The sequence below is a fragment of the Abramis brama genome (genome assembly GCF_963993115.1).
Source record: "Abramis brama genome assembly, chromosome: 9".
Lineage (NCBI taxonomy): Eukaryota > Metazoa > Chordata > Actinopteri > Cypriniformes > Leuciscidae > Abramis > Abramis brama.
The window spans coordinates 14,048,264-14,074,619 of NC_139971.1; the positions used below are offsets into that span (position 1 = coordinate 14,048,264).

A 26,356-nucleotide genomic window follows, 5' to 3' on the forward strand; every position below is an offset into this window, starting at 1 on the left:
TCCTCCGTCCTCATTTTCTTTCCTTGCAGCCTTCCCTTACAGGGGGTGGAGCTGAGACGCGAGGAAAGGACACGAGGATGCACAAATAAGAAATGAGAAGCACCCATAGTCTCTTCTGGAAGCTTCCTCACTCCTCGTTCCTCGTCTCCTAATGGTGCAATTAGAGAATTGAGATGTCCTTCAAGATGGTTTACTTTGATCGGTTTCTGGGTCACAGTCTGGAGGACGGAAGAGCAAGGAAATGAGGAAGCATCAATTTGAGTATTGAGAAGCACCCTGTGTGTTAATTTTTTAATGTTCATTGTCCTGTCCACCTGCTGTGCTCCAGTCCTGCCCTGTACTGTGCTCTTTTCCCTATTCAGGGTTGTGCCTTTTTTGCCTCAAATAAAGAGGTTATTTGAACTTTGCATTTGAGTCCTCACATTCCTCTTGTTGCATCTGACCCTGGGAATTCATGGGGCCATGGCAACCTATCTGGGCTACTTTACAGGAAGAGAAGGACTGTGTCTCCAGAGTATGTAGATGCATGTGGGGCAGTGTGATCTAATGCAGTGTTTCCCAACTCTGTTCCTAGAGGCACACCGACAGTACATATTTTTGTACTGTTGATAAACTCTTTATATTCAAACATACCTGAGAACTGAAATGGATGGATCAAATTAGGGTGACATCCAAAATATGTACTCTTGGTATACTTCTAGGAACAGAATTGGGAAAGACTGATCTAATGAACATGCTGTGTATGCAATGGAGAATACGGGTTCATAGATTTGATTAACACCCTGGCCAATGAAGTAAGGAATGTGATACAAGCCTTGAAGAGCAGCAAGGCTCAAGGGCTGGATGCCAAACTGCTGATGCAAGGCAGCGACAGCGAGTGGCCATGCTAATTAAACTGTTCAATGAGCGCTGACAAGCTTAATGTGTCCCCAGGGACAGGAGAAATTGTTGATTGTTAAACTACCAAAGAGAGTGATAAATTGGCTGATTGCAAAAATTGGCGAGGCATAATGATGCTCTCAGTCTTAGACGTTCTGCAGCATCATCCTATTGCAACGTCTGCAAAGTGGACAAAGTGCTACAAGAAGTGCAAGTTGGGTTCCATATTGGACAATCTTGCAGTGACCAAATTTTCATTTGGCACCACTGGTCATCATCTTTACAGACTTTTAGAAGGCCTTCAATAGTTTCCATAGGGACTCTCTCAGGGAAATCACAAGATCCTATGGAGACTCCCTGCAGAACATCAGTATCTTCCGGAACCTGTACCTAAAATTCCAGCTGCTGCGTCAAGATAGAAAACGGGTTCATAACATCGTCACCAGTGTGCAGGAAGGCTGCGTCCTATCTCCATTTCTGTTCCTGCTAGCCATGGACATTGTCATGATGAGAACGATGACATGCCCACGCATTGGTATCCTGTGGAAGAACAAATACCAAGCGTACAGACCTTGAATTTGCAGAAGACATTGCGTTACTATCAGAAACCGATCCTGATCTGCAGCACGTAACCACAAGCCTTGAACGAGAAGCTGCAACAAAATCCTGCAACAAGACAGAAAGCTGAAAGAAACAGACACTGAATGCAAGACTGGATGGACATATCCTGCGCCTGCCCACTGGAGAGCATTTGTAGCCCAATGTGCACAACAGTGCAAGAAGAACTAAACAAAATCCTTATTTTTATTATTATTTCAAAGTGGACAAGGATTTCAGTCTCCAGTACAAAGACTTCTATGACCCTTTACCTTTATAGCTACTGACCAAAATTCAGCACAAGGATATTTTCAAAGATGCATACCCTGGCCCTGTCATTTAAATATATATACGGTTTTTTTTATCAACTGCTGCAAAAGATAACAGTTTCAACTCTCTCTTCATCTTCCCCTCACTTCACCGTAACACAGCCCTTATGCAATTTCAAGTATGAAGTAGCAAAATACAATGTAAATGATTTCAGTTCTAGTCTCTGGCTCAGTCTACTTTCACCGTAAACCATGAATAACTCATTTCCTTCACTATTCCATCAGTCACAATGTTCCTCATTACAGCAATGAGTTCGCTGTGTGGGTGGCATTTTTTGTTTTCAAAATTTATGCCAACTGTGGGTCCTTCCTGATTGCACACACACCTTATGATCCATATGATCACCCATATGATCAAAAGCCTCAGTTTTACCCCTTAAGGGGTAACTTGGACAATAGTAACTCCACAACATCAATAAGGGAAGAAATTTTGTATTTATTTGTTTTTATTTAATCTGCATGCATTTTATCTGTTTAGTTTACCTTTTCTTCTGCCCCCATCCTGATTATACCTCACCTCAGGCGAGCCCTAATGGAAATCTGCTCTTTGTTCTTGAGGCGAGCTATATGGTCTTCCAGATGATGTGGTTTTAGACATTTCTTAGAGGAATTCTGCCAGCAGATTGGGCCACCACCAGTGTGTCGTTGAGGTTCCACAATCCAATAGCCAGGCAGAGCAGGCAAACCAGGATTTTGAGCAGATGCTCCAATGTTTGGCTTCCCTTAACCCCTCTACCTGGAGTCAGTAGCTGATGTAGGCTGAATACTCTCACAACTCCTTGCGTGTGTCTTTGACTGGGCTTCTTCTGTTTGTGTTGCCTTGGTTATCATCCCCCTCTTTTCTATTCACAGGGTTCTGAAGCTGAAAAATCAGATGAAAATGATGTCATCATTGTCTCGGCCTCAAGTTGTTCCAAACCTGTGTGAATTTCTTTCTTCTGCTGAACACAAAAGAAGATATTTTGAAGAATGTCGGTAACCAAACATTTGATGGGCCTCATTGACTTCCACAGTAAAAAATGTTCATACTATGGAAGTCAATGGGGCCCATCAACTCAACATTCAACATTCGCTGTAACAGTATAAAAAAAGACAACTTATACTGCGCATTTGTGGTCTGATCTTCCGATTTAATTTCTGTTATATCTTATGGGGTTACATGAAGAAACAGAAAAAACTGATACAAACTAAATCCAGAAAAACTGCGGCAACGTCTCCAAGACGCTTGAGGAAAACTACCTACAAATCTACTGTGAAAAGTTTTAGGCACTTGTGCAAAAATGCTGTAAAGTGAAGATGCTTTCAAAAATAATCTCATAAATAGATTTTATTTATCAATTAACTTAAACCTACTCTAAAACTCTGAGAATGTTTAACTAGCTTCATGCAACAGGCCTCTGGTGTTGTCCTTTGTGGATGTACCGTGTGCACTGTTTTCAGTTCTGTTTCTGCCTGCCCTTTTTCGCTGTGTTTGGATGTACTCTGTTTTTGCCTTTGCTTGGATTCACTTAACGATTGGTTATTTTGTTAATAAACTTCTAGAACTGCATTTGGATCCTACTCTTTGTCTTTCTGAATCAGTTACATGTTACAATTGATCCTTGACTTTTCATGGTAATTTTACATCTGGCATTTAAAACAGTTTAAAGAACACAGTTATGTGTTGTAAGAAGACAAATTAGAGATCAGGTGAGGTTGATTACTTATTGATGATGATCTCATTATAAAGTTGCCTGATCAAAAGTGTTTTGTGTAATTATACATCAACTCTGTGACTTTACGGTTTGTCAGGAGCTGGCCATACAAGACAGAAGACTCTGGTCATTACTTTCTCATCCATGCAGCCAACCGCCACCAAGCGATGTTGGCAAAATGACATGACATGATTCTTTGACTTGACAGTGTTGTGACAATGAGATATTCTTGATGAGCACCCTTCTAAAAGTCACTCTATGAATGTGGACTTCAGCTTTGCACACAGGGACATCGTAAATCCTCAAAGCCATAAGCGCATATGAAGTGTGCCATTTGGGATTTGCCACACAGGCATCAACAATCAGCCTACAGCAGGGATAGACAACTCCGGTCCTGGAGGGCCACTGTCCTGCAGAGTTTAGCTTCAGCCCTGATAAAAACTCACCTGCCTGTATCTATTTAGTAATCCTGAAAACACTGATTGCCTTGTTCAGGTGTGTTTAATTAGGGTTGGAGCTAAGCTCTGCAGGACAGTGGCCCTCCAGGACCAGAGTTGTCTATCCCTGGCCTACAGTATATCTCAACAATGGTGACAATCAGCAAACTATTCAGATTTAACAGATCATCTCTGAACATCACAAAACAAGCTATTAAGAGGTCACATCAAAAACAACTGCAAAAATAAATGCACATAAATAAAATAATACGACAAATCAGCTGTATAATGATGGATGAGTTTTGTATTATGGCGACATGCAGTGCAACATGAAGCTTTTTGTTGATTGTCACAATTGTTGAGATTCATATGCGGATTGTTAAAGTTTATGTGTGTCTAAATTATACAGTTGTTTAAACATTTTGAGCAAAACAGTTTGTGCACAACATGTTTTTCAATTCCGTAAGAATATGGATGTCACAACACTGAATCTCATGCTGTAAGCTTTGTCGATTACTGTTATTAATAATATTAAATGAGTAGGCTACTACATCCTTACAAGCAGAGACTGGATTCTGAATGAGAGCAGTGAATCCAGATGTGATGATTATGTCACCAACAATGGGTCTTTTTCCACAGACTTTGACAACACATTTCAACTGTTATATAAAAAAAAAAAAAAAAAAATAAAAAACTTTAATGTACATGTTAACACTATTTAGTTACATTTTGTTTCATAAATGCTAACATTTTATAACCAGAGCTTGACCAAAATCATTTTTGAAATGTTTTACATCTGACTAGCATGATTGCACAAGAAGTGATTGTAAAACATGTGGCCAAATCGAGTTTATATTTAAATGCTTTACTCAGGTTTCTGTGATATTTAGGGGTAGGGTGGTTAGGCTAGAGAAGAACAGTATCATTCACATAATATAAAAAACTATAGAAGTCAATGAGATATCAGTCATCACTACACTGTAAAAAAAATAATCGTAAAAAAACGGTCAAATGACTCAAAAACCGTAAAATTAAAGTAAAATATCTTAATTCCAATAAAGTGCAAAAACTATAATTTTACAGAATTTTTCATTAAAAGTTTTAGAAAAAAACACTGTTATTTTACAGGTTTTTCCTTGTTTGAATGAAGATATTTTACCTTAATTTTACGGTTTTTGTTTGGCAGCCGTAGCTGCCAGTCATTTGACCGTTTTTTTACGATTCTTTTTTTACAGTGTAAAACTTTTATTAGAGCCCGACCGATATATCGGCGGGCCGATATTATCGGCCGATATTAGGCATTTTCCAAACTATCGGTATCGGCATTTATAACAGCCAATAAATGAATATTTAAAAAAATAAATAAAAGCGGACGAAACACCCTGCAACCATGTTATGAGTGTTGGCGCTGCATAGTTTGTCCACCAGAGCGCACTCTACAAGGAAGACTGCTAACATCAATGAGCTTGGAAATCACAACAAACTTATTCTGCCTAAATAAAGTAATGATTACTGTATTTATAACTAGCATATCTGTAGTTCCAGTCCCTGCATTGTAAAACGTAAGTTAGGCACGCGAGGAGTGAACATTTAGACATAGAGAAAAAGTATCAAACATAGCAGCTAGCCTGTGCATAAAAGTTAGCTTTTCTTTTACACGTGTGTGAAATCCAAGTGTGCGTTACTGTAGGGGTAATTAACACAATCGAGTCACGAACGCCGTGCTAAGTGAGCTGGTCGATAGGAATTACGTTTGTGAAATCTAACGTAGCACGGCGTTCGTGACTGGACTAGCCGAGACTGTTTTCCTAGATGATGCCTGTAAACGCGTAATGTACTGTCTTTATAAAGTATCTTCTTATTAAACTGTCTGTACACTTACAAAGTTCTCAATGCTTCAGTTTGCATGTAGGGACCCTCATTACGTTACCGTGTTAGTGTGAGGCTATTTTGAGCCTTGTTAGTGGTATTAACTAGCGATTTACTTTTACTTACTCTGTGCCCCATATACTAGCGTTATAAGCTAACGTTAATCTGTTTTTAGAGATAAAACTCTTTACATTTGATTTTCATGAAAACGCATCCCAGGGAACGATCGACTCGGTAACCATGTGTTAATTACCTCACATAATGTATTTAGTGCATCACTAAGTAGTAGATTTTAGAAGGCAGGCAGCAAATGATGATTGAAAATGGTTTGTTGTAGCTTGATGGAATAGATGGATAGAATTAGGAGTGACCTTTGTCTTGTTTAATAATAATACAAATGATGATGATAATAATAATATCATCATCATTGATTTTTTTTTAAATTATTACTGTCAATATTAATAATAATAGTTGATTTTTTTTGTTCAAAGGGCTTTAAGTTTCATATCTTAAGTTTGTATTTTTAATATACATTATATTTATCAGAACTTTAATATATTCTGTTCTGTTGTGACAATAAAGTTAATTAAAAAAAAATATATATATATTTTTAAACTGCATTATATTATTTTAGTAAGGCTGAGGACTCTTAAATAACTACAAATAACTAATGTTAGGGAAAATCTGTTCATGTTTTGTTACACGTTTCTGGATTTAAAAAATATATATATATCGGCCGATATATCGGAATATCGGATTTTTAAATCACCAAATATTTGTATCGGTATCGGCCTTAAAAATCCTTTATCGGTCGGGCTCTAACTTTTATTTTATGGATTTTTCCAAGATTATAATGACCAAACACCTTTAATAAAGTTATGGCACTAAAAGTTCTACTGAGAAACACTGTTATTTCACAGAAGTAAGTCATACAGGTTTGAAAATACTTTCATTTTGAAAGGACATTTATTTTTGGGTCAGCTAGGCCTGTAAACTCAAGAAGATAGGTAAAATATTGTCTGGAGGGTTTGAACCAGTGTGCCTTTGAGCAGACTTTACATGTTCTGTCTCTATTTCACGTGTATTTTAATATAACAATACTCACCGCATCTGAAGATCATGTGGCTGGATCATATTTATTCCCAATATTCCTGGATCATGAGGGAAACACACACTATACACAGCAATATTAGCTATTTGTATTTACTTACTAACAGAGGCATTTGCGAAAGCTTGCAAAATTTTACTCACAAACTCCAAAATTATTATTTTATAATTTAAAATTGATTATAATCATATAATTTTTTATATGACAAGGAAATATGTTAGATTGTTAGTATGGATATAAACCTTTAATATAATGAGCTACATATTTAATTACATAATTTTATTGTATATTTACACAACTTTGTATGTAATTTAAAAAAACAGAAAAATACTGTTTAAATAATACAGTAATTGTCCTGTGAAAAAAATAAGAATTACTGTAATTTGTCATTAATGATATAATCCTTAAATTAACAGTCAATTAATTAATTTACAGATATTGTTTGTAATTTTACAGAGTTTTGAATATAATTTAAAATAACAGAAAAATACTCTAAAAAATTTAGAGTTATTCTCTGTAAAATTAGGATTTTTTTTTTACAGTGTATTAAAAAAATGTCCCCGTTAATATAGTTAAACCTGTTGAACACCAACTAGTGTGCCAGACTTCACTAGTTAAAAAAGACTTGGGTCTAATGGGCCAAATCATATCGTGTTTTGCACATTTTCGTGTTAGGCGAAAATATGAATCTAATATAAAACAACGGAAGTCTATGAGATGTCGTAACTATAGGCTAGTGAAACAAACTTACGTACGTGTGTGTGTGTGTGTGTGTGACACTGAGTGAGTGAGAGAGATGGCGCTGTGTTCAGTTCAGTCGTCTCACAGCCACAAACTGGTGTGAGGAAACTTCGCCAGGCAACTTTATTAAGATTTTCTACTCTCTAACAGCACACGGATTACGCCGCCTCATAAGGATGTGACTCCAGACGACGGTCCAAATGTGCGTTTCTGGATAGTTACACTGACACACAAATCAGAAATCGGCGGAGCGAGTGAGTTTGCGGAGTGAACGAGTTTTTCCCCCGCGGGATCAATGGCGCTACATATGTGAGAAAACGCACAAAGAATGCTAACTGGCTTTAAAATCACGCTGCTTGTGATTCTGAAGTACTTTTGCGCATGAAACTATGAACGATCCGGAGCTCACGCCGACCTCCAAGGCGCTACAGCGAATGGCTTCGTCTTTGCACGGGGAGGAGAGCGCTCTGCCCGGCAGCGTGTGCATCCCCGAGCGCAACGGGATTTTCTTCATCCACTGCTTCATCTGTGGGAGCGGAGTGACCCCGGGAAAAGAGCTGAGCTTACAGGTAAAATGCCAACGAGAAAAGGATAGCGCGTTTTTCCCATTCCTGCAAGGCCAGGACCCGGCTCCAGGCGCGCCGGAGATCGGTCCGGATGGGGACGCTCTGGTGTGCGCCGTGTGCCACTGCTTCCTGCGCGAACAGTGGAACTCATTCGAGCGCAACAGGACGCCCATAGAAAAGCGCATGTACTGGCTTAAGAGACCATACCAGTGCGATTTACGGAACATTTCCTACGATCTTGAGCGGAGAATGAGCGTTAGTAATTATGACGCCAATGAGTCGGACATGTCCTCCTTCTCTGATAATGACTTGTCCGAGCAGGACTTGGACCTGTCAGCGTGCATGAATAGCAGTAATGCCACAGGTTTCCGTGCGTCTAATAAAGCCTCAAGAGAAGGCGGTAGAAAGAGCGCAATGAGTGTTAAAAGCAGTCCTGAGTCAGCGCGATATCCGACCAGAGTTTACACAGCTCAGGACGTACCCAAATCAGATCGGCGTGCGACTAAAATGATCAATCACATATCGCACTCATCTGTGTCCATGGCTGTCCAGCAGTATGACAGTCAGTCTGTGCGCACACCCCTGCAGGATAACGGCATCATTACGTGTAATAAGCAGTGGATACATGCGTCCACCGGTGATTTGGACGTGACTGACAGCTGCGAGATTAACATCACCAGTGATGATGAGAGAGACTTTGATATAGAGCGCAGTCAAGCTGCTAAATGTCACTCCAGTCTTTCTGCTGACGAATGCGTCTGTTATATTTGTGGAATCAAGCTTTCAGCAGGGGGCCGCTTCAGAGTGTTTGTGCAGAAGCAGGAGAGAGCGTCCAGCGAACCATTCTTTCCTTTTCTGTGGCTCCACACCCCTCCACCTGGTGCTGTGCCACTCAACCTGGGTGGATATACTCTGGTTTGTACCACTTGCCACTCTTCCCTGATGCAACAGTGGCGAGGGTTCGAGCTAGCAGATGTGCCTGTTCTCCAGCGACTCTATGTAGTGCCCCTCAACGCTGGCGCTGCAACCCCTCTTTCTCCACCTGCCATGAATGAATGTGTGGATGGATTACCAAAAATCCACCCACTCCCCTCCATGCCACAGAATCACAGGGAGGCCTGCTACCTATGTGGGAAGGACTGCGGTCGAGAGATCAGGACAGCATTTACCCATGCTGGTGCAAGTAAATCCCGCAGTGCAATGTATTTCCCATTCATAAAGCAGCTACAATGCCCTCCAAATGCTCAGAGTGTGCGTAATGGACAGGTACACTGCTGTGTCGCATGCCACAGCATCTTGGAGGGGGTCTGGGCAGAGTACTGTCTCTGTCTAAGTGAGGAGCTCATTACTTCCCTCAGCATGTTCCGTGAGAGATACCACCTGGCCATGGGAAGGGGAGGAGTCTTGGTATCCCCCCCCAGAGGACCTCTGTCGACCCTTTCTCAGACTGTCATAACAACCACAAGCCACATCTCCATCTGTTACTTGTGTGGAGAGGAGCTCTCTGGAGGAACAGAGTATCAGCTTCATGTTAACCCTCCAGGGCGTTGTGGAGAGCGAGAACCCTTTTTTCCTTTTCTAACTGTCCACCCTCCCGCTCCCCGTGCCCGCCCTGCTGATGCCACAGGCCTTGTTTCTGCCTGTGCACTGTGCTACCATGACCTTCTGGGCCAGTGGACCCAACATGAGAGTCAGGGCTCAGGATCAGGCCCATCCAGCAGCCCCTGGGCACGCCAGTATAACTGCAACACATTCATCTGCTTCTTCTGTAGGAAAGAGAAGAAGAGACATCTTGGGCTGAAAGCGGTGTGCGTTGACCGCTTGCCTGTGTTCCTCTATGCTCCAAGGGTCAGCCAGACCCTGGTAATTGACAATGGCAAGCAGTTAACAATTGGCTCCTGTGTGGATTGTAAGTCCATGGTTCTGGCTGGACAGAACATGAAGCCGGTCGGTGGAATTGCTCAACACAAGGTAAGGCTGTTGTAGGCCAGATTGCTTTCCATCATAATCTTTAGACTCTTTCATAGTCCAAACGGTTACAAACCGTTTTACAAGTTTAAAAAAAATCATTAGAACCTCAGATGACTTTGTTTTTCTAGCAACCACTAGATGGTCTTTCAGAGTCTTCTGGGGCTTCAGTTAGCACAGTTTATTAGGCAGCTTGGCTGGAGCTGTTTCTGGGCCAGCATGCAAAAGTTCATCTGATGCACTGATGAGTGAGTGAGCCAAGTGTTGAAACTAAAGTTTTATAGCAGACTGCTGTTCTTTCTAGTGAGTGGGGCGACCACAGCAAGCGGGGGGTAGATAAAGTATGGAGCCTGCCGCATTAAAGAAATAAACATTTTGCAGACAGTCTAGTAGTTGTAAGCTCTGTTTAAAAACATTCTTCACAGAGGCCAACTCAAGCTTTTGTTGGTCTCCAGGTGTGAGCATGTATTTCTTGTGTGTAAGTGTGTTTCAGAGAGACAGAACAGACTCTGTTGAGGATGTTACAAACAAAACCACCTATATAGTGAGACACGTTATATGTGACAATTTTGTGAGAGGGTTTTTAAGCTGTAGTTGGCAGATTCACATATTGTCTATAGATCTTATATCAAGACAGATGTTTGTTTTATGTTTTGAACAAAAATGTGTCTCTTATTATTATTGATTGATTGATTGACCGATCGATTGTGTGTGTGAAGCTACCTGGATTCTAATATAATAATGTATGCTAATCTTTCTTTACTGCAGGACTAGCATATGAGAGTGGTGCAAACAAGTTTTACAGATGGTGGCACCAGCACTTTATTTGCTAGCACCAGTGGGATAGGGGGACCAATAATAAAGGACACAAATTAAAGTCAGCAATAACATTACATATTTTGTCTCACTGAAATGCACATTTGAAACACTGATTTTAATTATACTTAGGGTTTGCTCTTCTTCGACAGTCCATACTTTTAAAAGGTTAGACCATGGTAACTACAGTAAAAAATAAATAAAATAAAATAAATGCATGGCTCCTCACTGCCATGGTCATGGTAATTATGGAAATTATGGCTATAACTAAAAAGCTCTATATATTATATTTGTTATGAAAAAATAATAATATAAAAAATAATAATAAACAGCCATAGTTTAATAATAAAAATGTAATTGTATTCCTTTACTTCCCTTACATATTCAATACAACAAATATGACACTATTAATAGCAGTAATATTCAAAATAATTATACCACATTTCTGCCAAAATGTAATGGTTAATACAGTTCACTAGAGTAATGAATCAATGATGGTGATTTGTGGATTGAAAAGTCTTGTAACATGATTTCACCTATTTTCTTTGTCAGTGCGTTTGAGAAGGTTGAGTCTGTTTCATCTGGTTTTAAGTTAGTTTAAACTGCTGCATGGTTCAAACAGGTAGTGCAGTTTTCTTTCAAATTTTTGAGCGTTTGGTTTAACTTAATGTTTCTCAGTGCTACAGAAATGGCACATAGCTTAATCATACAGAGTTGACCAACTTTGTAAAGGTACCAGAGTTACTGCTAACAAAATTTAGGCACAACAAAGGTTGCTAAATGGAACATCTAGTCACATTCTGGACGCCTGCTGCTACTTTGAAAGATTAGCATGTTTTGCTTTCGTTTACCCTGCTCCTGGTTCCTGTAGCACTTCCCATGATATATTCTGGTGTTTCCTGATATAGGGAAAGCTGTTCTCTGGAAGTTGAATGAAGGGGCTAGTCATGGATAGCAAATAGCTCTGTATGTGGAAGTCATATGAGGTAAAGTGTGTGCAACATCTTTTAAGAATAATCCAAAAAATTTTTTTGTTATTTAAAAATTGTTTGTTATTTGAAAGAGATACTCTGTGAAGGATTATACAGAAAAAGAAGAACTTAAGTGTTAAAATTATTGTATACGTTTGTATTAAGCACGAGAAAACTAAACCACGAATCAAACCACAGGTTAAATGAACCAGGAAATGTCTAATAAGAGAAATCTGTGTTGGTTTTTGAATTTTCTTTTGTTTAATTTATTGATTTTTGGTGTACCCATGGAGAATGCACACACAATACATGCACTTCTGTAGATAGCCAAAATGGGACTTTCTGAATAAATGCAGGTGAAAATCAACTGTAGCAGGAGCACATATATCAACTCACAAGTTAATTTGGCGGTTCATAAATTAAATCCTCCAACCCAGGCCCGCCCACAGAAATGACTGGGCCCCTGAAAAGGTCCAGTGAATGGGCCCTCCCCAAATCCGCTATCTACTCATATCATGCGTGTGCTCTCTCTCTCCTACATTATCACATACATTTAACTGAGAGAGACTTACTCAGTGATGGGGGCTACATAGGTACACACACACACAAAGGTTGAGATTTTAATATGCAAATGACACATTTCTGAGTGCTTTATTAAACAGAAATTTGCTGTTGGTGTATTAGCCTAAAACAACACGCTCGCCAGATTGCCCTATGTTGTTAGAAATTACTGTTTACCAGGTATGCGCCGCATCCCATGCAACAAGAGATTAACATGCCAAATTGCAAATTGCTTTATGTTACACTTATGGCGCGTTTCCACCGAGCGGTACGGTACGGTACGGTACGGGTCGGTACCCTTTTATTTGCGTTTCCACTGCCAAAAGTTGAGAATGGTACCAAAAAGCCGAACCGTACCGTACCACTTTTTGGGTACCCTTCCGTTGGGGTACCTAGCACAGTGGTACGGTACTAAAAGGTGGAGCTAGACTCACTGCAGGACGTTGATTGGTTGACAGAGAATCGTCACTTGCGCGTGCTACGAGGGGAATGACAACATAAGAAGCGCCATTTTTTTATATACAGTTTAATATAATATACTGTTACTGTGTCACGAAATGTAATTTTAAGAGTTTTTCAGGCGAGAATGTAGTTGTTTAAAGCTCTAATCTGTGGTTTATTTATAAAGATGATTTGTTTTTCCCCGGTTGTGAGATCCATGCGATCAGCGGGCGCTCGGCGCTCATGTTTCCCGGCTGGATGAGCCTTTCCTCGGCTAAGTTAGTTCTTCTGACGTTCGCCGATGACTCCGACGGTAGTGGTTAAACATGAGATATAATTCGTCTTGTGCAGACCTAACGGGCGATCTTTGGTCTCGTGAATATATAATTCGTTCCCTGTCAATCGTTTTGACTGAGGGCTAAGTTTAGTTTCATATTATAGGCTATTTGTATTTAACTTTACTGTTGTAATGTTAGACTAGCGCAGCATTTGGACATTTGACTGAATTGTTTGCTTTATTTCTTATTGTATAGCTTCTTGTACCTTTTACTTAAACTTTTATATTGGCTATTATTGATAAAACTGAAATTTTACAAAAAGAAATATGGTTTCTTGTCATTTTCTTATTACAAGATTATCACTGATGTTTATTGCAACATTTGTACAAATGCATATATTGCCTGTAATGTGTAATTTTTTTTATTATTTAAACGAAAAGAGGTAACGTTAGGGTTGTGTTTTAAATCGTTTTGTTATAAATAGAATAACGTATAACGTGCAGTGAATAATCAATATGCGTTGCGCATGAACCACATTTGTGTCCCTATAATGTTTAATTTATTTAAATGAAAACGAAAAGAGGCAGAGTAGTGTTTTATAACATATTTCGTTTTATTGTTGCTTAAATTTGTACATACAGAGTAACAGAGATAACCGGAGTAGCAGAGCGAGCTGAGTGACGCTTTTAAAGAACGCGCTGTACCATGTGCATGTAGGAGTCGCACATGGCAAGTACAAACTTTGCGTACTTAATATTGAGAAAAGCCTAATGTCGGCGCTTGTCTTCTTGTGACAAACATGTCGAGGAGCAAGAACAAGATCTGCTGTATGTCATCCATTGTAGTTTACTATGTTCTTCTTCGCGCGAAAATTACGTCGATCGAAACACCACGCCTATCAAGTAAGGGTACTGTTGGCAGTGGAAACGCTAGCCAGATCATGGTTAACAGACCCGAACCGTACCGTACTGTACCGTACCGTACTGTACTGCTCAGTGGAAACGAGCCATTACTCTCGCATCAGCTGTTGTGTAAACAGTAGGGGTGTAACGGTTCACAAAATTCACGGTTCGATACGATACACTTGTGTCACGGTTCGGTACGTTTTTGATACAGCAAAAATAAAGAAATGCCAGAGAAATTTCCTTGATTTAATTAAAAAAAAAAAAAAAATTATATTAAAACTAACATCATAAAGTATGATTTTTTTTTACTTTGAGCAGTTCTGGAGCTATAATTGACTCTTCTTAGGAGCATATAAAACAAAACAGCTCCTTGGAAAAAATTAAATGTTATATTGTAATAGCTATAAACAAAGCTTTATTTTAGTTCAGATTAACATTTGAGGGGAGCAATTGTATTCATATGTCAAAATAAAACTGACGTAATGTTACTTGAAAGCATTATAGCCTACTATTCCTGCCAAACTTCCATGGTTGCAGTGAGTGTTACTACAGTAAATCCATGGTAAATGTTGCTGATCTGTGGACACTAGTTCATTCATGCCACAATGTTTCTTCCTGGTTTCCACGCGCTGTTTGATCCGTTAATAAAGGAGAATGTGAATGTTTCTCACTAGATCTCGCAGCGATGTTATTACTTCTGTGGCGAATTCAAATGCTTTCTTTACTGGATCTCTTATTAGCGCTGTGTAGTAACAGTGTCGCTTGATCACGATCGGCTCGCGCTGCTTTGGTTCAAACTGATAAACGGTCCGTCAACCACACAATAACGAGCAGTTTCGTTCCGCTTACATTACGTTTGCCATTTGATGTTGGACAATGTTGTGGTCGCGCCGGCGGATTGAGCACGCTTGGCACGCGCAACGCGCCTACATTTGAAATAACGAAATTTTGGTCTGCAGGAAAAATAAGGTCACTTGCGCTGCTGACTGCGAACTGGCGCGAAGCACTGGCGTTTTGACGTTGCGTTGGCTACTCAGACCATTTTCAGGAGAGGGGTGTTTCATTATGACACAGGCTACATTTTACTCAAGCAACATTAAATAAAATGCTTTTTTCCTCACTTTTAACAATTAATGGTGCTATTTTGGTTCAAAATAAAATATGGTAACCTTTGCTTATATTTAGGATGAACATAATTATTGCTGGACTGCATGGGCCCCCCCTAGCAGCTGGGCCCCAGAAAACGTTCCCCTTTATCCCCCCTTATGGACGGCCTTGCTCCAACCAGGAGCTTCCAACATTAGCAAAACAAAGGGTAAAGAGGGTAGCACACTGGATGAGAAGTGCCACATCCTTACAATTTGAACACATTTTTTAAAAAATTCCAAAAACATAAAAATGTCCAGCTTCCCAAATGTTAATAGAACATCATTTAAAGCTTAGTATGGTGTTGCTGAAATATTCAGTAAAATCCTTTTTAAAAAAAAAAGTTACTAATTAATCCCATGGTGAACATTGTAGGAACTTGATACACAGCAAAATCCTCAGTGTTAAATGAACACTACTGGACCCCTGCTGTTAACAAGCAGAATCACTTAGGAACAACAAGAGCAGAAAAAAGTCAGCTGCAAATAAAATAACATTTTAAAACAAAAAGCATTACCATATTCACTTACTACAAACCAGTTTGCCTTTGTTTCTTTCATATGTTTGCAAAAGTTCTTATTGTGAATTAACAGAGGTGTTTGCTAGGTAATTTTGATGATTTCTTGAAAATAACTTTCATTTGAAGTCACCATTATGGGGATTGGTCCTTGACCTTTGTTAATTTAAGTAAGTTTCAGATGAATTTTGTGTATTGCTAAAGAAAGAGATTGATGAAAAGCAGATAAGGTTAAGATGTTTGCTTTTATGGCAGTCAAATGGCTATGATAAATTGGTTTAAGCCACTGTTTTTTTCTTGAAGTCTGATTTAAAGCAAACAATAGGGAAGTTGTGGCATTAATGAAAAAAAAAAGCTGTTGTGATAGAAAGATCCCTGTAACACTGTGAAAAGATGAAGAGCTTTCAAAACTGCTACTATCTTTTGTGTAAAAATTGAGACACACTTAAGACATTAACACTCATCACAATGGTGACAACAGAAGTAAAAAGCGGACACAAAATAAAAGCAGTTATTATTTATTAATTATTTATTTGTAATTAATACATTATGCAGTGATTATTTTTACATTGGATTATTAAGTTTCTGTATTATTTCTTAATTGAATGCTTCTGGTAAATAAGTGTAAAAATGTAAAGCACTGATCATTTAATTTGCTTCTTTCTTATATTGTATTTGTTGTACTGTTTGTTATTTGCATATTTGTTCTTATTCTTAATAACAAAAATAAAATATTAAAAATAACTATATTGTGATGATTAATATAGTAATTATTTTTAATAAACAAATTAGAGGAAAAGATGCATCGTGGTGCATCAACTATTGTTTTTTTATTCGAATCGTTACTCTCTGAATTGTAATCAAATAGAAAAAAAACCTTTAGGTGAATTACAATATTTAAAAAAAATAAAAAAATTATTTACTGTACATGATGGGAGGTATTGGCAAAATTACCAATAGAAACCTACTAAGCTTTGAAACATGAACAAACCACTGATCTATATATAGAATGACTGGATAGCGCATGACGTCATAAACAGAGAAGCCACCGCGCCGCCATATTGTTATTCCCTAGTGAGCTCACGCGTTAGGAAATTTTATGATTTGACTGAGAAAACATTGCCTAACGAGACACCGTTTTTAAATCTAAAGTCTCCCTGTACATTCTTACAACGCAAACATCCTAAGCATTTAAATGGGTATTTGTTTAAAGTCGGAAAAAAGCTGTACGAGAACACTAGTCGGCCTTCACTGAAGAGCAATGTCTTCACAGGTAAGAAATACAGTTTGATACTATTAATTAAATAGTGAATGCTAAAGACCTATATTTTTGTGAATTGGTGAATATTCAGGTGAATATTGTTTCGTGGCCACGAATTAATAATACCTCAGCACGTTTTACTAATTTGTTCCCTCGTTTTACTATATTGTGGCCACGTTGTAATTCGTTAAATCAAAGTGAGGGAGGGAATTAGTTCAACGAGTCCACGATGGAACAAATAAGTCGTCGTAACAACGAATTATTTAGATCAGTGGACAGGGCGCATATAAAGAACGAGCAGAGAGAGAGAGAGAGTGCCGACCGCGCGCGCGCACTCTCACCGTCTTCAGACAACACGAGCGCTGCATGCTCTCTCCCTCGCGCTTTTCAAAATCAGTTGACACGATAGTTGAAAGTCGGAATACCGATTGTGTTATATAGATCAGTAGTTTGTTCAAATAAAGTGTTTGATTAGTTAGCAAGTACATGTTTAGGAAATGCATAATACAAATTGTAGGCTATGGGTTAATGTAACAGTAAACGGACTCTGCACGAAGCTCTTTTGAAGCTGTCAAATGGTGTCGCTATTGGACACTTAATTGTGATTATTGCTGCTCTGAGGTTTCTTATAGGCTACTGTTGACTGTTTTATCGTTGTTTTTTGAAGAAGCAGCAGCATTACTCTTGCCTCGGAGAAAACAACACGCAACAATTGTGCATATAAATGACTAATTATAGGGCTTGAATTAAAACCTGTGGGCAGTTTTTCTACATCATTTTGTGAACGTCGTTTTACACTTGTATGCTGCACAGCGGGTCATCTTAAAAGTGCCGTCGGAGCTACCAATCTCTGCTGGTAGGGAATCGTAAGATGGCCGCTCGAACACTTGCGGTGGCTTCACTGCCTAGTGAAGGCAGAGAACGTCATGAGCTATCCAGTCTTAGATCAGTGGAACAAACCCTTTTGGTGGATTACAGTAATATTTTTCTAAAAAATAATTGTTTACTTTGCATACTTTAAGGCAGGTATTGGCACAATTTCATCTGTACTATGTCAGTCTGGTCCCTAGGAACGTATTACAACCTTTGGAACATGAAAAAAAATAAAACTTTTGGTGTATTACAGTAATTTTTTCCTGAAAATAATTGTTTACTGTAAATACACGAAAGGAGGTATTGGCAAAATGTCACCTGTAGTAAGTCAGTCTTACCAATACAATAAAGCTTTGGAATGTGAACATGTCTGTTTTTAAATGTAAAAAAGTAATTTTAATTCATTCAAATTATACGTTTTAACACAATTGGCAGACGTTTTGCCGGGGTTGCGCATCAGAGCATTCTCGAGTATAAATATGCAGCTATAATGCACGACATTTCATGTCGATATACAGTGGATGCATACTGTTGAAACTAATTGTGGTATTGATATCTTTGTAAGACTCTATAGAACAGTGGCAAGGAAAACTAACTTTACCATGCTCTGAGAGACCCCTAGTGGTCGGGAGCATTTTCTTTGTGTTGTGGCTTTATTTTGTTGTGTTTTGTGGCTTGATTTCGTTGTGTTATGAACTATGTTTGTTGTGTTGTGCACTACTGAGCCACCGTACAGGGCTGTAGTTGGCGATGTCACTTTGTAAAGATAAACTATGTGCTAGAGATGTGACGGTGATAATATTCTCCCACCGGTTAATCGACTTGTGACAACACCGGTATTACCGGTTTCATCGTGGGGGTGGGGGGTGTTAGAGTGATGTATTATTTTATTTTTTTTACATGGCGTCAATTCATCATTCGTATTGAGTTTGATTGACATGCGATCTGACCAATCAAATTCCACCATTTTTGTGCGACAAAGCAGTCAGAAGAGTTATTGATTTGAACTTGGCTTAGTATGTGCCTATAGACTAAACACGTAATACGCATGCGCATGAGATAAACTTTTTCTCAAATTAAATTTTTTATAGTTTACACGGAGACAATAACAGTATCATTTTTCAAAAACTTGGACTTTGAAATCTGTTTTCAAAAGTTTGCGTTTTCAGGCCCCCAAAACGCTGTTGTTGTGTAAATAAACGGCCAAAACGCATAAAAAGTTTTCCGTTTTTAGTTGAAAACTGTGTTGGGTAAACAGCCCCTTAATGAATGAATGAATGACAATTTCAAATGATTAAGGTTAATGATCAAACAACCAATTAGTAACATTTAAAAAACTTTAGATGAACGTCCAACTAAAAAATTAATTCCAGAAAAAAGTTCTACAAACAATGTATAAATAAAAATTATAAGCTAACCTTTTGAGAACATTATTAAAGACCAGATAACTTCTATTAACAATACTGGAAGAATGTTTGTTTATAACCTTGACAGAACCTTGCCAGAATGTTAGTCAAAGTTCTGAGAATGTTCCCTGTTAGCTGGGGTGAGGTCACCTCAGCTCAAAAAGAATGATTCATTAATGAATAGGGCAACTACTCTTATTCTAAAAAAAATAAAAAAAATATGAAAAGACAACATGAAGCACAACATGATTTATGAAATACTGTGAAAGAAAATGTTTAAACATCAAAGTAAAGTTTTACAGTGTTTTGTACCAGGGTTACACGAGGCACAGTTTGTAGATAATATTAATAGGAACTTTTGTTCACAAATGAAAATTCTGTGCATCACACCACAATGTTCTCCATGGGATTAATTAGTAACGTTTTTGAGGAGGATTTTACTGTAGAGTGTTGAGATTGATTTTTTTTGTTGGAAAAGTGATGTGAGGATCCAATGCTCTTGGCTCATTACTCTGTCTATGTGAAAAGTCTACATGTCATGCTTAAAGCAGGACCTCAAGGCAGCATAAATGGGCAAACTGACGCGTTAGTGTAACATCTATTTTCAATCCTGGTCCTGGGGACCCACTACTCTGCACATTTTCTCTTAACTGACACGCTAGGTGCTTCTCAAATGGAAGGATCCTAGTGAGGGTGTGTGCTCCTTAGTCCAGTCCTTCAGAGGCTTGTAATCTAGAGTCTTTCTCAGCATTAAACGCTAGAATGAGATAGTCTTGAAAGTGAGCATGGCTATGTCACACATTTTCCCGCCCCATGGTCACGGCATGAAAATATATATATATTCATGATGATTCATCCTTCAAAATTAGCTGATTGAAGGACGCAAAACGAAAGCTGCCTTCCAAGGACCCTTCAAATTGAGACGGTGATTGATGACGTGGTAGCTGAGATATGCTTCCTTACTAGGACGCTGCCTTCTGTTTGAGAAGCAGAAGCACCCACTTAGTTTAGTTCATGGAGCTCTCACCTAATGAGCTGAAGATCTGAATAAGGTGTGTTAAATAAGGGAGACAAAATATGCAGAGCGGTGGGTCTCCAGGACCAGGATTGGAAATCACTGGGATAGTGTTTGAAGTCTTTTTTACTTTCACTTTGTCCTGACGCAAACCAACACATCTGTGTTTATACTTGTGTATACTTGACATACTCTGTAATTGCACTATTTTACAAAATGACAGATGCAATGCAGAGAAAATATCAGGTAAGGGTGCGTTTACACGACAACAATATGCTTAAAACTGAGAAGTTTTTCCTTTGTTTTCCGCATACAGACGACACCATTGTCAAAACGATCCCCATTCACATGGATCCACGAAAAACGATTAAAGCCCTGTGTTCTGCTGCCAGGCCATTAGATGGCGATGAAACACTATAGACTAAACGCGTAATATGCATGTGCATGACATCATCGTCTTCAGAGATTCGCGTTTTTGACACGGAGACCGTTTTCAAAAACTTGCACTTTGAAACCCGTTTTCAAAAGTGTACGTTTTCAGGCACCCAAAAAGCCATTGTCGTGTAAACGAACGACCAAAACGCATAAAAAGTTTTACGTTTTTAGTTGAAAACAGTGTCATAAACAGCCCCTAAATCTGCAAGAAGCAGCAGCAGCAGCAGAAAAAAAAAAGCTTTATGTTTACCTTGCAGGTATAAAGATAAAAATTAATGTTTACAATAGTTCATGTAAACACTGTCAGTAATTATAACTTGTTGCCTCACTATAGATATTTGACAGTTTACAGTGGTGTGTTAAATTGTGTTAGTTTGACTCATTATACTCTTCGTAAATGGAATGACCTTCACTGACAGTACATAGGCGGTATTAGTATATTAGTGGTTTATTAATTAATTAATTCATTAAATGAGTTTAGGAGTTTTTTTGTTTACTTTGTTATGTTGTGGACTTGATGTCTTACTCTGCCATTTTGTCTAGGTCTCTTTCTTAAAATGGTATTTCATTTCAAGATTTCCTGGCAAAATAAATGCATATAATCTGTAGTATTTGTACACTGCCTCAAAAGCTGTTCCTGAAGACCTCCTACCACTGTACATTTTGGATGTCTTCCTCATCTAACTCACCTGATTTAACTCATCAACTCATTAGTAGAGACTGCAAGACCCGAGGTGGGTGTATCCGATAAGGGAGACATACAAAATGTACAGTGTTGGGGTGTCTTCATGAACAGTAGCACTGATGAGTCTAGACTACTGGCCAGATGTGCCATCTTTAGAAGCGCTGTACATTTCTATACAGGCTTTAGCACTGTCGAAAAGTAATTGGCTGGTTAAGTGGATTTTCTTATTGTACAGTTAATGTCAATTATCATGAGCCATGAGCATTGTAAGGTTTGAAGCAGATGTCGTAACAAATGTCAGTAGACCGGGAAGGTTTTAAAAAGAGCGGTTCATTTATAAATCCGTAAGATCTTACCTTCATGCTGTGGAAATACAAACCGTAAGACAGAATACAACAAGCACAGTGCTGAAAGGGGCGGAGCTACATAAGGCGAGGTGAATTTATTTACATAGCACATTTTATACATCATGGTAATACAAAGTGCTTTACATAAAACGGATTTAAAAGAATCATAAAATAATCAATAAGAATGACAATATAAACAAAGAATAAGACATTGGTTAAAACTGATTTTAAATGTATTAAACAGTTATAAAAAGAATTAAACGAATAAAAAGAAGGACACACAGATAAAATAAAGTGCACTCAGTCGGACATACAGTAGCGCAGTGCCCAATTCAGTAAATGCACAGCTAAACAGATGTGTTTTGAGTCTGGATTTGAATGTGGCTACTGTTGGAGCACATCTGATCTCTTCTGGCAGCTGGTTCCATCTACAGCTGGCATAATAGCTAAAAGCCTTGCTTTGAGTGAACCATTGGAATTTCTAACTGACTTGATCCTAATGATCTGAGTGATACTCAGTGAGCATATCTGCAATGTACTGAGGTCCATGGCCATAAATAAGTTATAGTACTTTAAAGTCAATTTTAAATGTAACTGGAAGCCAGTGTTAAGGACTGGGTCTAATATGTTCATATTTTCTGGTTCTGCTCAGAATCCTGGCAGAAGCTTGCTGTGATTGTATGAGTATGATATTGGTATTGGTATGAGCTGCAGCTGTCTTATGTTTTTTCGGGAAGGCCAGTGAGCAGTCCATTACAATAGTCCACCCTGCTGGTGATAAAAGCATGAACATGGTTTGACTGGAAACAAAGCATCTAATTCTTGCAATATTTTTGAGATAATATTATGCTGATTAGCTATTGCTTTGACATGACAACTGAAAATAAGGCCCGACTCCAAAATCACACCAAGATTCCTGACTTATTCCTGATTTATTTTGACCCCTAGAGTCAAGGTATGCATTCACCTTGAGAATTTCATCTTTTTTTCCCAAATGTAATGACTTCTGTTTTGTCTTCGTTTAACTGAAAGAAGTTTTGGCACATCCAACTGTTAATTTCATCAATGCATTGGCACAGGGAATCATTGAGGAGATCAGAGGAGGAGTGCCTTCTGCTGTAATTTCACCTGCGGGTGTCTCTGTTGGACAGTTACTTAATAAAAATGAGTGACTTTTATACTTTTTAATGTCACATTTTCTAATATTTGCGTTGTTTTATTTTTTGTAATATCGATTATTTTCTCATCCAGTTTTTTTGAAGAGACACTGCCTCCCTTAACTCCTCGGTGGAAACGCCCCTGACACTAACATATATAGTACATACTCTAGTTGTTTCTGCAGAACGGGATGACCATACTGTTCTCTGCTCTTCAACCTAATCCTTTGCACACCTGTCATTTGTTTTTTTTTTATGGCACCAACAATCTTCTCCTCTGACTACACTTTAGCATAAATGCTCATGCAGTTGTCACCAGCTCACCGGGCAGTACTGTCGTTTCAACTACCAACTGCTTTGATGCAATTATCAGATAAACTGATTCATAATGTATGTCCAAACTAATGTGTGGCTAAAACGTAGAGAAAATTATGCATTTTCAAATTTTATCAATGAGCACAAAGCTACATTGGATTAAAATTGCATCTCTTTGTTGACACCAATTGTCTTTGTTGCATGTTTAAGCTGAGTGTTTGCTGTGGCTGTTATCACTCGTGGAAAGCAATGCTGTAATCTTCTCGTGCACAGTTCAAGTTAGATGAATAGGACCCAGAAAAGGTAGAGAGTATTGTTGCATTCAAAATCGAACTATAAACAGTGTAGCTTTAGGTCCGTAGAGCCAAACAAATATTTTGTCAATCCCAAAAGTTGTTGTCACAGAATAAAGATCCAGGATGTAGTATGTTTTTCTTTTGCATAGTGAAAAGGTGCAAGTGAGTGAAAAACAGATCTGAGATAACTACAGATTTATTAACAAGAAAAAACTGAAGGAAAAGAAAAAAGAAAAAAAGAAAATCAGAGCTTTTTTCTGACACCCTCCTCCTCCCTAGAAACTATTGCCTTGATCTGCTTACAGGAGATTTAAGTATGTCAGTTTGTTCAGCCGCAGCAGTATGTTTTGCATGCTGTGTATGTTTTTACATTAACAGGCCTTTAGTGTATTGCTGTTTGTTGATTCATGACATAATTCCTCCAATGTTTCTCCGTTTTTTCCGATGTATTTCCTATTTTGTGTAGTCAATAGTCAGTACAGTAATTTAGATGGCAAAGGTCACCTCACATATAGTCAGAGGGCGACCTTGTAAGAAAAAAACAAAACAGATGGAGAACCTGTGGTCATCTGAGCTGTGAGAGATTTTTGAGTTGTGGTAGTATGGTAGTGATTATGGTTGAGCAGGTGTTGGAGTGCTGGATATAATGTCAGTGTGAACATCTGTGTGTATGAGAGGGAGAGAGCACACATGTAAAAGTGTACAAGGGAGAGAACCATTCCAAAGATAGCAGCTTGTATACAGTGTCCCAAGCCAAAATTATGAGCGAGACAGAGATAGATTCAATGTACTTCCTTTAACGTAGATTTTATACAGCATCTTTTAATAAAAACACATAAAAACATAAAAACATCGCACATCAAACAGTCTCATTGGATTTCACATCATATGCTATTATATCCTGCTGTCAGATCTGTGAGAATAATTCATACCAGCAGCATCTGCACCTAGAAGAGGATCAGGTTTTTTTTTTGTTCCACACCATTGGCACTTGTTGTACCTGGTTGCTGGCAATTGCTGGCTTTTTGGCCGATTGAGCTTGTTGAATCAGCAGTTAGTGAGAGAGATCACTCTGATTGGCAATAGTAAATTAGTGCACAAGAAGAAGAATTAAAATGATGAAAGCAAGCATATGATGATGTCGAGAGGACGCACACAGCCTGAGAATTCCAATACGCAAATATTTTCATAATGACATGGCCTTCTGGAATGAAGAAAGTTAAGACCAACTGATCAACATGATTCATATTCAAAATGCTAATCAAGAGATGCTTTGTTTACGGTTTGTACATCTGCAGTTCTAGCTTCAGTTTCCCTTTTTGAAGAACAAATGTAGACTATTGCCACCTGCTGGTGTAGACAGTTATTTCCTCCCACGCAGACGCAGAAAGTATGCGCTAGTTGACCGTTGGCTGTAGCCTTACTTTCAGGGGCCTTAATGCCCTGATATACTTTAAGTGAAATTGAAAAACAAACTGGTGTCACGTCATTTCGAATAAAACCAGGCCAAAGTGAAGTTTGTTTGGAGTTCGTTTCAGCTGGTATAAACCAGTGTTGCCAACTATTTTCAAAGGAAAGTAGAAAGCCTGCCCAGAAATTCGCTAAATGTCACTAGATGACGTCATGCGTCAATTAGCATATTCGTGACGTAATCGCGTATTATTTTAATTCTACCTAATGTAGGCATATCACATCTGTTTTCTCTCCTAATCCATGCTCACATACACCCGGTGCACGCTACAAAAATAACTAGGGCTGGGAATCACTGGGTACTTCACGATACGATACGCGATACATTGTTCACGATACCGATAATATCACGATATGGCGATAATCGATATATTATCAGTAATAACTCACAATATATCATGTTTTAAGAAATAAAAAGATTTTTTTTTTAATTAGGAAAATGAATCTCCATTTCTTTTTTGGATGAAACACAATAACAAAAACAACTTGTGTCTTATCAGTTGCAACAAAACAGTCACAGACACTATTTTTGTTTTGCTGCAGATGATTTTTTTCACTCGGGAGAAATCGAGTGGAATCGGTGATGCTCGCATGGTCGCGGATCGTAGCGTGTGAGAGGAATTACAAGCCGAGCCGAGCACGTTACAAGCACCTCCCGACCTCCCGATAATTTTTAAACATGTTTTTTCACCAGCTGTCCCCTATTGTCAAATCATACACAACCACGTCGATGGGGCTATACCTCAGTGGCAGCAACCATACAGCGTGCGCATACACTGTCACTGTCACACACACACACACACACACTTTTCTCTCTCTCTCTCTCCCATTCGCAACATGACAGTTTAGCGCGAAAGCCCACGTGATTGCTGCCGGCTCGGGATTAAATTCATGCAGGACAGTCGTGCCTTGTACCAGCTGCTTTGACGCGATTATCAGTTAAACTGATCTCACGACCTCCCGAGTGTCCGAACTCGCACCGTGTACGACCGCCCTAACGGCTTTTAATATCGATACTTGGCAAGAGCGCATCGAGAATCGATCGCGGGAGAAAATATCGCGAGATATCGCCATATCGATATTTTGGCGCACCCCTAAAAATAATGTCATCGTGGTGTGGCCGGTCGTGCGCGTTTAGTGCACGAGACCCCGTTGCGGTGTGATGGTGTGTACGGCATGTTTTTGTAACTTTGTGCACGGCTCCACTTCTGAAGAAGGCTGAACAGGTACATCTGTACCGGCATCTTACCAGCACCCAGTTTGCGCTTGTTAA

The 26,356-nt window shown here is 38.8% G+C and overlaps 1 protein-coding gene across 2 annotated transcripts in view; it reads left to right on the forward strand.

The window, feature by feature from the left end:
* The first annotated feature begins 7,688 nt into the window (after positions 1 to 7,688).
* Positions 7,689 to 26,356, forward strand: part of gse1b (Gse1 coiled-coil protein b) — a 272,652-nt gene continuing 253,984 nt past the window's right edge. For both annotated transcript variants that reach the window (XM_084124100.1, XM_084124101.1), the window contains exon 1: positions 7,689 to 10,191. In XM_084124100.1, the coding sequence (XP_083980226.1) occupies positions 8,044 to 10,191 (2,148 nt within the window). In that variant the 5' untranslated portion in view covers positions 7,689 to 8,043. The remainder of the gene's footprint in view (positions 10,192 to 26,356) is intronic.